Source organism: Peromyscus eremicus, chromosome 23 (genome assembly GCF_949786415.1).
Source record: "Peromyscus eremicus chromosome 23, PerEre_H2_v1, whole genome shotgun sequence".
NCBI classification, from domain to species: Eukaryota; Metazoa; Chordata; class Mammalia; order Rodentia; family Cricetidae; genus Peromyscus; species Peromyscus eremicus.
The window spans coordinates 39035837-39052053 of record NC_081438.1 but is presented as its reverse complement, the minus strand read 5'-3'; the positions used below and the strand labels follow the sequence as shown (position 1 = coordinate 39052053).

Sequence of the window (16217 nt, the reverse complement as noted above, 5' to 3'; positions counted from 1 at the left end):
AGGTCCAAGTGCTGCTTCTCTAAAGATGTCATTCTGCTGCGGATTTTGTCCTGGACTTTATGAATTAAACGCTGTCACTTTTCTATAAGCTAGACGCATACAGAGTTCTGATTTCTTTCTCTTTCGAACAGCTTCTAGCTATTTTCATCTGCTTTCACACTTCTATTAGACAAAGCACTCTCACAGATGTAGTAACAGTATTAATAATCACAACCACTATGGAGATAGACAGGTCATGTGCATATGGACTAAATCAACAGAATATGGGGATGTATGCTGTGATGTGAAAATGTGTGTGTGTGTGTGTGTGTGTGTGTGTGTGGGTGTGTGTGTGCGTGCGTGCGTGTGTGTGTGTGTGTGTGTGTGCGCGTGTACAAACGCACATGGAGGTCAGAGGTGCCCAGACAGCTGTTCCTCTGGTGCCACCATCCCTCTGTTTACTTTTTCCCTTTCAGAATCTCTCACTGGCCCAGAGCTCACCACGGAGGCTAGGCTTGGCCTCCCCAGGGCTGGAGTTCAAACTGCGCGGCCACACCTGGCTTTTTCCGCCCCATTCCTTCTGGGCACTGAATTCAAGGCCTTGTGTTGTTTTCAAGACAAACGCTTCATGTACTGTGCCATCTCCACAGCCCCTGGGGGGGGGGGAAACAACCCTGTAATTCCTGGACGAGTGATCCTTTGGGGGGGGCACTTTCTCTGTCTGTGTCGGAAAATACTTTGGTAACCAGGCTAGTAATGGTAGGTAGTCATGAAAACCCTGGCTGGGAGATGGGGAAATGCTGCATAAAGAGAGGACGCACATTTCTACAGGGACGGCCCTGTAGAAATGGTGGGTGGGGCAAGTTGTGGCTTCTGCTGAAGGGAGAGGAGTTGGTGGACGAAAATGCAAGGGGAGGAAACAAAGGACCTTTAAGAGGAAGGATTTCTAATTTTAGGGGTGTGTGTGTGTGTGTGTGTGTGTGTGTGTGTGAGAGAGAGAGAGAGAGAGAGAGAGAGAGAGAGAGAGAGAGAGAGAGAGGGAGAGAGAGAGAGGGAGAGATTGCAGGTAAGATGTGAGGAAGGAAGCCTTAAGTGGTCAGAGAAAGAACTCTGAACCAGAGGTGACCCCGAGACTGTGTCTCTCTTAGACCGGGCATCTCCACAGAGGCAGGCAAGAGACTTGAACCAATTTTAACCAGACCCCCGTGACAGGAGACTCTGACAAACAGCAGCATGCTCTTTCAACCCCCTTTTTTTTCTTCCCCACCTTTTCGAGACAGTCTCACCTTGTAGCCCAGGTTGACCTCACATTTGAGGTAAGCCTCCTGCCTCAGTCTCCCAAGTTCTGAAATTACAGGTAGTTGTAAGCCACTATACCCAGCTCCATCATACTTTATCTGTCCTTTTTTCTCTGACAGGTCTTGTGTAATATTAGAGGGACCAGTCTCAATATTATACACTCCAGGGGCTCAGGAGAGAGAACTACTAACGGCGAGGACTATTTTTAGGAAATAGAATCTCAGCACACTGAGCTCTATAGTCCACTTGCTTTAATTCCTCTGGCATAACATCCACATATACGCAGCTTCAGTTCTGTTCTCGTGCCTAGCTCCTTTCTTGCCTGATTTCTCTCTGTTCATCTACTGCTCCCTCTTAAGTTCTATCTTAATTCTCTCGTCTTAATTCTGCCTCATCTAGGTCCTTTTCACCTTGTTCTTACCCAGCTGGGGCTTTCCCATCTGACTCTTCTTCATCTTCCATCTCGTTCCTCTAGTACTCTTTTCTAGCCTTTCAATCTAGTTCTTCCCTGTCTCAGTTTGTTCCTCTCAAGTTCTTACCCATCTAGTTCTTCCATTATTTTTCCTTCTCTGTGCGCCGCCTCCCCCCCCAACCCCCGGGCCTTGGAAGTCCCGGTATATATACACTTAAAAGCAGTATTCTCTTAGCAGTGCAAAGCCAGGCTTCCAGGGTCAAACGGAGGGGTGATAAGAATCACATTGAGCTGGGCGGTGGTGGCGCACGCCTTTAATCCCAGCACTCGGGAGGCAGAGCCAGGCGGATCTCTGTGAATTCGAGGCCAGCCTGGACTACCAAGTGAGTTCCAGGAAAAGGCGCAAAGCTACACAGAGAAACCCTGTCTCAAGAAAAAAAAAAAAAAAAAAAAAAAGAATCACATTGAGAGGCAGTAACCGTTAATTATCGTTTGCAACCCCAGGGTGGGGGAAAGTGTGCTCAGTTGCTAGGCAACCTGTGTACCACTAGATGCCTCTGGTGATAGTTAAAGGGAGATCTGGAACTAAAGGTAAGGTTTGGGAAAGGAGGAAGTAAGGCTTAATTGGCACATCCGCCAGGCCTTCTCAAACAGGTAGCCTGGATTCTCTAAGTCTGTTCTTAGAGAATACAGAGGTATCTCTGATAAAGTATTCTCCTCCATCTGGGGATGGACCTGGCCGGATGCTGCCAATGACGATAATTACAGGGAGGCTTGAACTGGGGTTCTGGCTGAGCATTGCTGTCAGCGCAGAAGGTTATCTAAATATTCCTAGAAGTGGGTGAGTAAGGAGATAGAGGTCTATAAAGTTAGTAAGGCTGTAAGAAAGGAGGGTCCGAGCTGAATTGTGTAAAGCTATTACTTAACGTCCACCTGACCTAGACGGTGTCTCCTCACAAGGATTTGCCTTAAATCAGGAGACTTGCATGTGGACTGTTATTACTGCTAGTCCTTGAAAGTGGCCAAGGGAGATATCTGATTCCAGAGGAAGCCTTTCCTGAGGCTGTTCTCCAAATACCTGGAATGTGTATGTCCAGAGAGTGATCAGTCCACACTGTTAGCCCTTCTTAGGGAAAAGTCAATTGGGAAAACTATGAAGGCACACATGATTTTCATAACAGAATACAGCTGATATATAACAAGCCAAGTAACACCAAAAGATCCTTGGAATTTGGCTTCCTCTGGAGGAATTCCCTGATCCCTCCAGGTAGTGACTTTGCCATAACCAGCTGAGTTCTTATAATATATTCCTGCGGCCCGCAGCAGACAGGCTCTCACATACCCCAAGCTGGCCTTTAACTCTGTGTAGCTGAGGTTGATCCTGAACACCTGATCCTCTGGCCTGCATTCTCCTGAGTGCTGGGGTTACAGGTATGTGCCAGCATGTGGTGGTGCGGATCAAACCCATGGCTTCCTGCAGGTTCTTCCTAGATAAGGACTCTAACAAATGAGCTACATTCTCAGCCCTAATTTCTCAAAAGACATTATGGGAAAATATCAAGGCCAGTAATTCACCTCTTCCTTTATTGATTTCTTAATTTCCTCATCTATAAAAGCTGGAGATTGGGCCTAGAATATCCCTAGGGTTTCTATCAGAGCTCTGACATTACATTCCCTTTAAGGTAAATTTGAATACAGTAAAACGTGCAAATCTGAACTGTTCCATTCCATGAGTCTGACAACTACAGACACTTCCCTGACCTAAATCTTTAGCAAGATACAGCACTTTTTAATCAGTACAGGACAGCTTCCTCCTCAGCCATCCCACCTTCAACAGCTAGCCAAATATTTTGACTTTTATCACGAGCGGATGGATTAACTAGTATCTGAAAGCTATTTGTGAGATGCCAGACTTTGATACTGCTTCATCAGTATTGAAGTTTCTTACAGGAACGGAGGGATATCTCTATTTTGCAGACTAAGACATCAGAGCGGATAGGGAAGGTGCCTGAGTCATCAGCGGCCAAGCAGTTAACTTGGACGCTGTGTGAGAAGCCCAGGTTGTTAATCCCGGCCCACACTACACTGATGATCCTGGAGAGTCGGCGAACGACTGCCTAAGGCACATCATAGCTTCGAATTCGATGGGTGGGGTTCAGTGCCATTCACGAGTTCCAACGAGTCCCGAATATTCCTGCAGGCTGTGCGCACACGCCATCTTCTGCAATGGCTCGCTCCCACTCCGCTCCCCGGAGCACGGCAGGAGTGGGGCTGGCTCTCGGCGAGGTCGCGTCCTTAGATGGACGGGCCGAGCGCTCGGCCGCCGCCGCACACGTCCTGCGCGAATGTGGCAGTGCAGCACGCCCTGCCTAGGGTCTCGGGCTCCCATCGCGCCCGGTGAGGTCTCCGTGCTCGCAACCCTCGCCCCTGCGCATCCTAGCCCGCAGCCGAGCTCCCCAGGCTCCTCCCAGACGCTGATTCAACCTCATCACCCTCTCCCCCCAGCGCTGCCGCGGCTGCCATGGCAACCGTGCGCCGCCGCCTCCCCGCCCAGGCCGCGAACTAACGGACTCCGGGCGGCGGCTGGCGGGGCCCGGCCCCGCCCCACCTCTTGACAGCCCTGACCTACAGGATCTAGGTGGTGAGCCCGAGGGCCCGGCGTGACCGGGAGAGCCGGGCTGCGGCGCCCAGGTGGGCAGTCCCAGTCCGCATCCCCTTAGCGGCCGGACACTAGGCCGCTCCCCCGGAGGGCAAGTCCGAGAGCCGCGGGGGACAGTCGCCTCGGTCGCGGGGCATCATGGGTCTTGTAGTTGGGTGGCTCGCCGCTGCGGCTGGGTGACTCGGTCCCGAGAACTACAAAGCCCAGCGGTCCCGAGCGCGGCGGCCGACTGATAAACTGGGAGCGGACCCGAGAGCGTTAATGGGGCTCTTTGTCTGCAGGGGGTTCCGGGGTGGTCGCTGAACCGGGCAGGGTGCGTCGGGAAGGCTGGGGAAGCGCAGGTGAGCCGTGGGCCGGGGTGCTGCGCTCGGGCCCCCGCAGCCACCGCACTCGCGGCCCCGCCCCATCGCCACCTCGCGGGGCCTGGGCCTCCCAGGGCGCTGCCTCTCGGTGCAGAACCGTATGTATGGCACAAGGTGGATGAGAGACCCGACGAACCCGTCCTTAAAAGGCCCTTTGCCTTTCCCCGTGAACTTCTAGGTATTTCTGCTTATTTTCAAGTAGCTCAGCGCTGTTGGCATATTAAACCCATTCATTGATGTGTGTGCAGAGGACAGTAATATTTAAAAGGATAAGAGTGAGAGCGGATGAACGATGCTACTGTTATCTGGCGGTGTCTGGTATTTCTTTCTTTCTTTCTTTAAAAAAAAAAAACCGTTTTGCATTTTAGCTATGAGGTTCAATATTGTGGACTAATGACCGTCCCTTCCCCCTCCGCTCCCCATTCACCAGCCTGAATGTTGCTCACACATATTTTGGTTCTACTTTGAAGTCTAGTTAAACTTTAAATGGTTAGTTAACTTTTAAAGCAAATAGTTTTTAAAGACAACGTGTGACATTATTTTCCTTGGTTATCATATATATATTTGATATATATATATATGAATATATATATCATATATATGATATATATATTCAGGATTTCTGAGGAGCGTGTTTTCCGAATGAAACGTGCTGTGCCCTATCTTTCAAAAAATTATTATTACTATTTTAAATGCCGCGCTGTGGAACACAGCTTAGCCACAAGAGCTGAGTCTAAGGCCTAGTGGGAAGGAAGCTGACAGATTGGAAGACTGGCCCTCAGCATCCTTTAAGGTTTCCGATAGATAGATAACCTCACATTTGGTACTATATGGGGTAAGTTGGGACGTTCTTGACAGAGTTATAGACTTATTATTGAATGTATGTTTTTAGAAATAACAGCAAAAATAAGATCAGGAGCACTAAACTTATTTTTCTCTCAATTGTGCTGATATCTTTAAATTTTAAAGTAATGCTTTTTTTTTGTATAAGGAGGCAAAATAGGCTGTGAGGATGAAGGAGAGATCTTATATAGTGTAGAGACTTGAGGTATTATAAATGTATTCATTAAAAGAAATGTAAGATTATTCCACTGCCAGCTTTTATGTCAGGCAGTGGGACCAAGGAGATGAATAGAAGATGGCCATCTCCTACACAGCACACATTCATTTCCTCACAGTTGTGTGGTAGGAACAGTAATTTCAATAAGAATGATTCTGTTTACTGAATACTTATCTGTGTGAGGCACTCTACACAGTGGTCTGCATTGAAGTCCTTATTTAAGCCTCACAGGGAAAATGCGAAGCAGTTACTGTTGCTTAGCGGTGATGAAGTGGGTTTAGAGAGCTTGTCCAAAGTCATGAGCCAGAGACTTCAAACTAGGCGTGTCCAACTCATGACCCAGGCACTGGTGCAGTTTCCACAACCACTTAGAAGAGCTTGAGGCTGTCCACGGAGACCAGGGGAGACCTTTGGTATGTAGTGCAGAACTGGTTCAAAAGTAAACAATTTGTATCTATGATCATGAGGAATATTGGCGTGTAGTTTCCTTATGTCTGGTTTTAGAATCAGTGACAGTCTTCAAATATGAGTTGAAAATATTTTTGCCTCTTTCTGGAGAGTGTCTTTTGTTGTGGAATATTATTTTAAGATGTGTTACATTCGTTTATGCTGTGAAACATTTGTTTAATGATGCAAAGATGTGTTGCATTCTTTTATGTTGCATTTGTTTAACTCTATAAAGCTGTGTTACTTTGCCTGCCTAAGACACCTGATTGGACTAATAAAGAGCTGAACAGCCAATAGCAAGGCAGGAGAGAGAAATAAGTGGGGCTGGCAGGCATTGAGAATAAATAGGAGAAAAAAAGCAAGAGGGATCACAGAATGAGAAAAGGAAGGAGGAGGACATCAGGGGCCAGCTACCCAGCCACGGAGTAAGAGTGAAAGTAAGATATAGAGACGTTAAGAGAAAGGTAAAAGCCCAGTGGGAAAAGGTAGCTGGGATAATTCAAGTTAAGGAAAGCTGGCTAGAAACAAGCCAAGCTAAGGCCGGGCATTCATAAGTAATAATAAGCCTCCCTATGTGATTTATTGGGAGCTGGGTGGTGGGCCCCCCAAAGAGTAAAGAGTAAAAACAACCAAAGACAGTCTTCAGTACTCACATGAGAGGCTGTTGGGTCTGGAGTATTTTGGGGAGGTCGTAAATAGTACACTTGGTTTCCCTGACAAACGCGGACAGTTGAAGTCACTCTTAATGTTTCTGGAGTGGCTTTGGTCTGTTGTGACCTCACAGACTTGTCTGTTTCAGTAAGTTCTTCGGCCTTTCACTCTCTTTGAAGTTTGTAGTGCTAGCCCTCCTTCATTTCCGATTTTGGTAATATTTCCCCCTTTTCCTAGCCAGCATCACTAGAAGCTTCTTGATTTTATTGAGCTTTCTGAAGAATCTCCTTTTGGCCAGATTGAAGTGTTTTGTATTTTTTTTTCTGTTTTTTAAATTTTTTTGATTGATTTATTCACATTTCACTTTATTTTAGAGACAGGGTCTCACTCTGTAGCTTTGGCTACTTAGAACTCACTATATAAATGAGGCTGTCCTCGAACTCAGAGATCACCTGCTTCAGCCTCAGAATGCTGGGATTAAAGTCATGACCCACCTCTTCTGGCATGATTTCTTCTCTTTATCATGTTTTTTCTTGCTGCCTCTTTGGGGGTTTCATCCCTCGTGCCCTCAAATGAAAGGTGGGGTCTCTGAGCAGGCTCCAGCAAACTGCAGTCCAGGGGCCAGTACCCAGCAGGCTATTCTTGAAAGACCCACGAACTAGGGTGACTTTGCCCTTTTCTAATAGTTGATAACTCACAGGAATGGAAGGAGATTCCGATTCCAGTGTCTGAACATCAGTGGTGTTGGGATGCAGCCCCACTCAGCTGGGGATGTACCGCTTATGGCTGCCTCTCTGGAATGGCAGAGTTAAGTACTGTGTCAGAGAGCAAGTGCCGTTTGCACAGGTGCTATACAAGTGCGGGATACGCTGTCAGCCGAGTCGCGGTGCTGAACTTGACACCTAAATTATTATTTTTATCAGTGCACACTCCTGTCAGAACAAGAAGAGGTGGAAACGTGCATTTGGAATATTTAGAGCGCTGTGAGGCGAGGACGAGGCAGTGTGCTTGTGTGGTGACACAGGGGCTGTGCTGGAGAGGGACAGTGGGGACGTAGCGTTGTCACCAGAGTGAGCACAATGTGGGGGCTGTGCTGGAGGGGGACAGTCACCACTGTCACCAGAGTGAGCACAATGTGGGGGCTGTGCTGGAGGGGGACAGTCACCACTGTCACCAGAGTGAGCACAATGTGGGGGCTGTGCTGGAGGGGGACAGTCACCACTGTCACCAGAGTGAGCACAATGTGGGGGCTGTGCTGGAGGGGGACAGTCACCACTGTCACCAGAGTGAGCACAATGTGGGGGCTGTGCTGGAGGGGGACAGTCACCACTGTCACCAGAGTGAGCACAATGCGGGGGCTGTGCTGGAGGGGGACAGTCACCACTGTCACCAGAGTGAGCACAATGTGGGGGCTGTACTGGAGGGGGCGGTCACCACTGTCACCAGAGTGAGCACAACACAACGGACCCTAAGATTGCAAAGGCCGGTGGAACCAGCAAGCTTTAACATGGATCGAGTCTCTTCACAGATTTGAAAAGTGGGAACGAAGCCGTGCTGCTGGGCACTTTACAAACGGCTCGTTTGTTAGCCAAGCCAGGAAGTCGTTGACCAATGGGGAGTTGGATTGCAGCAGGCACAGAATTGTGTCTGGAGAAAATAAACTTGTTTAAAATGATTAGCCTTTTGGCATGAACGGTTGCTCGAAGCGTTGAGGGCACCATTAATCAATTAAAAACCCAAAGAAATGATTTTCAGTGGTTTTCCTTGGCTCTTCATAAGACGGCAGATGTTAGCAATACTGCTCAGTTGTTTACTTGGGAAGTCATCGCTGAGCTTGAAGTGATTGAAAAGTGAGTTTGAACCAACATTGTGTGTTGGGGGCATCGAGGACACATACAGAGTTTTCAAGACACCAGAGCATCAATTCCATACAACTTGAATCTTCAAAGCTACATTAGAAGGATGCTTGTAAACATCTGTAGAATGGAAATGAGCTCAGGTGGACATGGTTATGATGCTATGAAAATGTGAGCCAGGTGAAGCTTGTGGTTATCTGTCATTAATTCTTTGGTGTTTTGCAGATATGTATCTATCCCGTAGTCAGGGTCTGTATGGGGTCAGTGTCTGGAATTCCGTTATGGAATTAGCTGTTGTCAGTTCCGTAGGCTTGTGTCAAGAGCAGGAGCAACACCCTCCCTTGTTCGCCACACAGCCTCCTGATGGCTTAGCAACAGGCAGGTTTTCAGCTTAGGGTAGAGGTGGGAGGTTGTCAGAAGGAGAGCAACTGCCCTCGGCCACTCTTATTGAACACCAAGGGCTTGCTTTTGCCATAAACCCGGTAATATTTCTTAATGAATCCACCCTACACATTCCAAGACGGAACAGGTGTTTATGCCAAAGCCAAGACTGCAGGAGAAGTCTTGCTATGCAATTAGTGTTTCTACACACTGTCAGTGTTGTTCAGCTGTCCACATGGTCAGAAAGAAGTGATATCTCCATTCTTTTTGTTTTGTTTTTGTTTTCAAGGGTTTCTTTGTGTATCCCTGGCTGTCCTGGAACACTCTCTGTGGACCAGGCTGGCCTCGAACTCAGAGATCCTTCTGTCTCTGCCTTCCAAGTGCTGGGATTAAAGGCGTGCACCACCACTGCCTGGCTGATATCTCCATTCTTTCTCATAGTGGCTCCCAGCATTCTGAGACTTCTCAGACTGGCTTTAGCATCATTTCCAGACTTTGATGCAAACTTTCATATTAGATATCCATTTAACTGTGTTGTTGAAGTTCTTTTCAGCTTAATCATTTATTGGTCTTGAATAATCTGCAGAATGCATTGTTTAAATACTCTCTGAACAGTGACTATGCTGACTGGAAATCACGTGGCTGCAGTTTGCTAACATTAGGTGGAAGGACCAAATTGGCTTACACCTAGTCATTTAAGAAAAGACTTCACAGATGAAATATGTACAGCATTATTAAAAACCAGTGTCAATGGCCTGGTACGTGTGATTGAAGGCAGGGAACACTAACTCAGTCCTAAGCTTTGAAGAAAGTTGATTCTTTTCATTAGGAGACCTGCTTTACAGAGTTACTGCTATCTATATTTTTAAATTTTATCACTATAGAATATAGAAAGTTTTATCTCATAATTGTTTATCTGTTGTCCTCTATTTTGTTTGTTAGTCTCTTAGAATTTAAATGTTTGTCCGAACCTTTACAAAAAAGGATGCCAGCCCGTTTGTTATAGCAAAATATTTTTCCTACATAATGGTATACCTGTACATGTTAGCAGAATTAATATAAGTAATTTGCCAGACAGCAGCCCTAGAAGAACAGAATTCACGGGGAACTTTGTGCTCCCAGGTCTCCTCATTGAGGCTTAGCTAGTCATAAACAAGAGTCAGGACTGTTCGCTGTGATAGATATGAGTGATGCGTAGCCTAAAGGAAGAGGCGCTGGTTTGACGCTCATGGTTTGGGGGCTCATGGTTTGGGGGCTCAGTCGATGGCAGGCTGGCTCCATGCTTCCGGTTCTTCTTGAGGTAGTGAATTAGGGCAGAAGGGCATGGTGACAGAGCTGTGGCACCCAGGGAGCAAAAAGAATATGTGTCCTTTTCTGTCTGGGTCCCCAGCCTGTGAGATGCTGATACCCACATTCTGGGCAGGCCTTCTCCCCAAGGTTGATTTTTCTCTGGAAACATTCTCCTGGATAGACTCAGAGAAGTAATTTACTGATCTTCTAGGCACTTCTTTTTGAAATTTTTTAAGTGTATGTGTGTGGTGTGAATGCATGTGTGTGGTGTGCATGCATGTGTGTATGCATGTTTGGGGGGTGTGCATGTGTGTAGGTGTATTGGCATGTGTGTGAACAAATCATGTGGTGGTCAGAGAGTGACGTCAGGGTCCCCCTTCGCTTTTCACCCTATGTATTGAGGCATGGTCTCTCACTTGAGCCCAGAGCTGATTGATTCCTTTGTCTATGTTGGGAGAGTCCGGCTACCCAAACTAAAGCGTAATTAATTCCCTAGGAAGGCAGGAGGAACATTTCTACTTTCTTTATTACTCATTTAGTTGGCTTGCTCTTCCAGGAGATAGTAGGGCAATTTGTACTCTCCTAGGGTCCCTTCCTCTGTATTTCAGGACTTCGTGTGCTTACGGTCTTGGGAGGAAAGTGCCTAAGCTGAGAAGCCTTGGGTGACTGGGAGACTCTGAGAAAGTCTAGAGAAAAGCTGGCATTGCTGAGCTGAAGGATTGGCCTAGAAACCGAAGCTCAGAGGGCCTTTCTGGCATCAGATGGACGGTTCCGATAGGACAGCACCAGTCAGGATGGGGAGATGGCTCAGCGGTGGAAGAGAGAGCTCATGAGGGTTATCTGACCATCTCTTCCCTATGCAGAAGAGATGCGTGCTGAAGACGAAGGACAAATTGAGATTCAGACATCTCTCACAGTTTAATTCATACTTAGCTTTGCTGTATGATGCAGCTATGGCATCTGGATAATGGTGGACATCCGTAGGCTGTCCTCCAAAGTATAACCTGAAGTGTGAAAATTTTACTCCTAGGGTCCAAGGGTCTCAGCTAAAACAGCAAATGTTAAGATACTTAACAATGTTCGTATATGTCTTTCGATGTTATAAAGAAGTAGCTGAGCAGAACAGAATATATATCGTGGATATATCTGACTGAGTTGGTGGCAGTAATAAATGAGCAAGGGGCACTCATGTCCACTGTTCCTCATAAATCAGCCAGCTGTCTATCACCTAGGTGGTTCTCCCTGTTATATCCCTGGATGGTCTGTGACCTCCTGTGTATTTGCAGAGTTGGAAATTCAGTTAAGTTTTATGTCTATTTTGACTTTCAAACCAGTTTGATGCACATGTTATAAAATTGATAATTGTTTTAAAATCAGTGCTAAGAACCTTACAAAAAGCATTGTGTTTTATCCTCAGGGATCTGAAAGAAGATGAACTTGGCAGAGATTTGTGACAACGCAAAGAAAGGGCGAGAGTATGCACTTCTGGGAAATTATGACTCATCGATGGTGTATTACCAGGGAGTAATACAGCAGATCCAGAGACATTGCCAGTCGGTGAGAGACCCGGCCGTCAAAGGGAAGTGGCATCAGGTAGGGCAGCTCACAAGTGCCCCATGTGCCATGGCGGCCGGGTTCTGTCAACTTGAGGAAGCAGAGGCGGGAGGTTAGCCGGAGAATTTACACGTTCTTCTGAGTAGTCGGAATACTGAAATACGTTTGACATTTAACTCTACATGAGGTTGTGGTGGACTACCTTCTCAATGGTCTGTGTATTTCTGACCATACGTTTTCATCTTTGAGGATGCTTAATTGTAGTTGAAGGCTTTCTTAATTTTGAAATTGTTAAACTTAGCTATCTCTTGTTGCTGTCTCCTCTCTCATTTTTGTTTGTGGTTTTGACCTATTTCATAAAAGTTTTCCTTGAAAGTCTCCTTACAAATACAAATGGGCTGGTAATCTAATCAAGACATTAACATTGTTTCTGTCTTCTTGACTATACAACTTGATTATATAATAGGACAGTTAACGCAAACTTGAATTATAATTTCCCCAATTACTGTTGTAACTTAAAATCCTTTTAAAATTAAAAGTACAAAGTCAGACAGCTCTTTGAAGCTTCGTTTCCTGTGGTGTCTTTCCAAGGCCTCCCTTCCTCTCTCCACAAGTCAGAGATGAGGGCGTCACTGAGTGTTGAGGATGAGTTTGGCTTAGTTTCCAGCATAAGATTTACCAAACTGCATTGAGTAAGAGCAGCGCACTTGCTGTAACCTGGGCTGAGATTCTTGGGTCTCCATTTTTCTTGCCTCTCACAGGCAGGGCGCTTGTGTTTCATGGTGGTGCATGTTTCTCTTGAGATACTGGCGTGTGAGCTTTGCACGGGGCCTGGCGTGTATTGTGTTATGTGACCACACACGCTGGCAGGTCCCCCTCACTGGGGTCTTCCTTTGGTTCGACAGCCTCCTCCTGTTCTTTTCAATGTACTGGTCTGGGAAGAATTCTTCTGCTCTGCTTTGGGGTTAAATGTGCTTTCTGGCTAAAGGATTACTATAATTGTTAAAAATGAGTTTATAAATACAACTTTCCCTGTCATTGTTTGCTTTTGAGAATTAGCATGGGTGCCAAATTTGAAGACAATACTTTCCACGTAGTAGGTACTCAGTTATGTTTTTTAAATGTAGGGAAAATCTTGACTTAGTTCAAACTAAACCTTATCCAGGACTCAAAAGAGTTGAAGACCAGAAGAGGCTGAGGTGAAGGGGATCATAAGTAAGGCTGGGTGGTGTGTGATCCTTTGCAGGATCTGGCAGTGGCCAGACTCAGGGCAAGCATTTCATGCTTAGTGACAGTGGGGATGGGAAATGGAGGTGACAATTTTGACCAATTTTATTTTAATCTCTAAGAATATTGAAAGATTTAGAATAGTATCTTTGATGTCTAGGGTGAATAACTTGTTACTGATGTAAATGCTTATTTTAAACTATGTTAATAATCAGCATCTTTTTTTGGGGGGGCGGTTTCAAGACAGGGTTTCTCTGTGTAGTTTTGGGGCCTGTCCTGGATCTCCTTCTGTAGCCCAGGCTGGCCTTGAACTCACAGAGATCCGCCTGGCTCTGCCTCCTGAGCGCTGGGATTAAAGGCGTGCGCCACCACCGCCTGGCATAGCACATTCTTTGTTAGACACACAGCTTTTCCTTTGGTGAAGAGGCATGCAATGCAGCCTTTGCCCCTTTACCCGCTGCTCCGCTCCATCCCTCGGAAGAGCTGTTTATCACATGCTGCTGTAACTCATTTTGCACACTTTGACTGACACTAAGAAAGCTTACACTTCGTATAATTTATTTATTTGCACTTCTAACGTAATGGCTCCTTTCTTAAGGTACGGCAGGAACTCTTGGAAGAATACGAACAAGTTAAGAGTATCGTCAGCACGTTAGAAAGCTTTAAAGTCGACAAGCCCCCAGACTTCCCTGTGTCTTGTCAAGATGAACCATTTAGAGATCCAGCAGTTTGGCCACCCCCTGTCCCTGCAGAGCACAGGTAAGTGAGACTCGGGCGATAGGAATGTCTAGGTAACCGCACTCATAGTGAAGCTTTGTTTGAACAGTTTCGCAGAAGCATTTTGGGGGCTCATAAGCTTAATATACTTACCATGCTTGTTCCTTGTGGGGTCCAGAGCTTGTGTTCGGTCAAGGAAGAGGCAAATCAGTGGTCACCTGCCTGGCAGCTTAGCAGTTAAGAGAAGTTTTTTAGACTAGCACCATACCTTGGTGTTTTTGGAGAAGACTGACCCCTTCAGGCGAGCAGTAGGGAGACTGGATTCATCTAGTTGGGCTGTCAGGGCCTTGGTGTGGAAGGGACACCTGTAATTGTCAGTGGCTGGCCTATCATTGCTTAAAGGTCTGACTCCTGGGGTGGCATGTAAGGCTTATCCCCACCAGCTCCTCTGACCCTGTCCACTCCACTGCTCTCTTCTCCTCTCTCCTGGTTTCTGTCTGTGCACAGGTGTTCTTTCTCCAAGGACTTCCCAAATTCACACCTCTGAGCTGCTCGTCTTCCTCAGGTCCCTGTCAGCTGACTGAAGCATTTTTCTGGTCGCCTGGGGTTGCAGGTGGCATGTTGGATTTGCTTGTCTCTTCAGGATTAGAGGGCAAGCGATGTCAGGCCAGGGCCAAGACTTTGTTTACTTAGAAACCACACAGCAAATGTCCTTTGCTGACACAGAGGCTTGCCCATGGATGGAGTTCAACACTGAGCAACTCCATTGTTTATGAGTTAGGAGACCGAGGCCTGGGAGAGCTGGCTATGTGAGTCCAGTTAGAGCGGGACCTGAGATCAGGTCTTTGGGTTGCCCTTCTGTCTCTTGCATTGTGATGTGGGGCTGGGGGCAGTGCTGTCCCATAGGAAATCCATTTTCCTTTGGCCAGTAGCTGGGCTCATCTGTTCAACTAACTGCTCTCTTAAAGTTTTCCAAAAGCATTTAAAGGATTGTGAAAAGTGGTTAATTTTTGTTGTTGTTTTGTTTTAAGACATGGCCTTGCTATGTAGACCAGGCTGTCATGGAACTTGCCATGTAGCCCAGGCTGGCCTGTCTCTGTGATTCTCCTGAATTAGCCTCCAAAGTGCCAGGATGACATTCTGTACCATCTCACCCACCTAAATTCTTTTAGAATTTCTTCTACTGAGTTACAGGTGGTTTGTGATTTCCCTAGTAAAGGCAGGCACTAGATGAGAATTTTTTTTTAAGGAAAATGATGTGTTTTGGGCTTAGGCACCCCTCAACCCTCAGAGGGCACCATTTCAGGAGTCATGATTGTTCTCAGGCAAGCTCCAGAGTAAATACTGAAGAAAAAAAAAAAAAGGAAGGAAGAAAGAAAGGGACTGTGGTCTGTCAGAACACCACATTGTCCCCGTACATGTAATTAATGGAATGCCTCATTTTTTCCTAGAAGTCATTAATTCCCAAATATACTTCTGGCTTAAAGCTAAGAGCTAACAATAAATGTACCTTTTAGAGTACATGCTCTGAATGGTTAGGTCACCATCATTGATTTCAGGAGGCAGAGCTACAGACAGTACCTAATATTTGTGACTCAAAGGATAAAAACTGTGGCTAACATTTTCCCATTGATGATTGCCGACCTAGAAACTGCCCTCATTACAGGGCCTAACTCAGCCCTCCTGTTGTTTGCCCTTCTTACATGCCCGTAACATGGATTGCTTTTATTGTGATACTTGTTTCCAATCCTTTTCTTTTTTTTTTGGTTTTTCGAGACAGGGTTTCTCTGTGTAGCTTTGCGCCTTTCCTGGAACTCACTTGGTAGCCCAGGCTGGCCTCGAACTCACAGAGATCCGCCTGGCCCTGCCTCCCGAGTGCTGGGATTAAAGGCATGCGCCACCACCGCCCGGCTCCAATCCTTTTCTAATACTGAAAGGGAAAGATAAATGCATGGACAGACTTTCTTCTCCACACTAAATTGAAAAAAAAAAATTGTTTTCCTATGTGAGTGCTGGGGAGATGGCTAGTGTGTGCTGCTCTTGCAGAGGGCCCAGGCTGGGCGCCCAGCACCCACATTGGGTGGCTCACAGCCACCTGCAGATTGGGGGTCTTCTGGCTTTCATGGCGCGCACACACACACACACACCCCAAAAGTCTTAGGGCAGTTCCCTCATGTATAGCTCTTGTACGTGGTGTGTGTCTGTGTCCTCTGTGGATTAGAGACGATCTGAGCATGCGTGTCACCTGGGAAGAGACTGACTTCCACACTGTGTTAGTTACTTTTGTGTCCCTGCAAATAGCTGATAGAGACAATGAGGGAGG

At 46.5% G+C, this 16217-nt stretch overlaps 1 protein-coding gene across 7 annotated transcripts in view; it reads left to right on the top strand.

The window, feature by feature from the left end:
* The first annotated feature begins 2255 nt into the window (after positions 1 to 2255).
* The window catches only part of Katnal1 (katanin catalytic subunit A1 like 1), a 55348-nt gene continuing 41386 nt past the window's right edge, over positions 2256 to 16217 (top strand). Inside the window, exons 1-3 of one of the 7 annotated variants that reach the window (XM_059249227.1) lie at positions 2256 to 2281; positions 11814 to 11989; positions 13776 to 13936. In XM_059249227.1, coding sequence (XP_059105210.1) covers positions 11828 to 11989; positions 13776 to 13936 — 323 coding nt within the window. In that variant the 5' untranslated portion in view covers positions 2256 to 2281; positions 11814 to 11827. The other 6 variants (XM_059249222.1, XM_059249225.1, XM_059249228.1 and 3 more) reach the window with 6 other exon arrangements.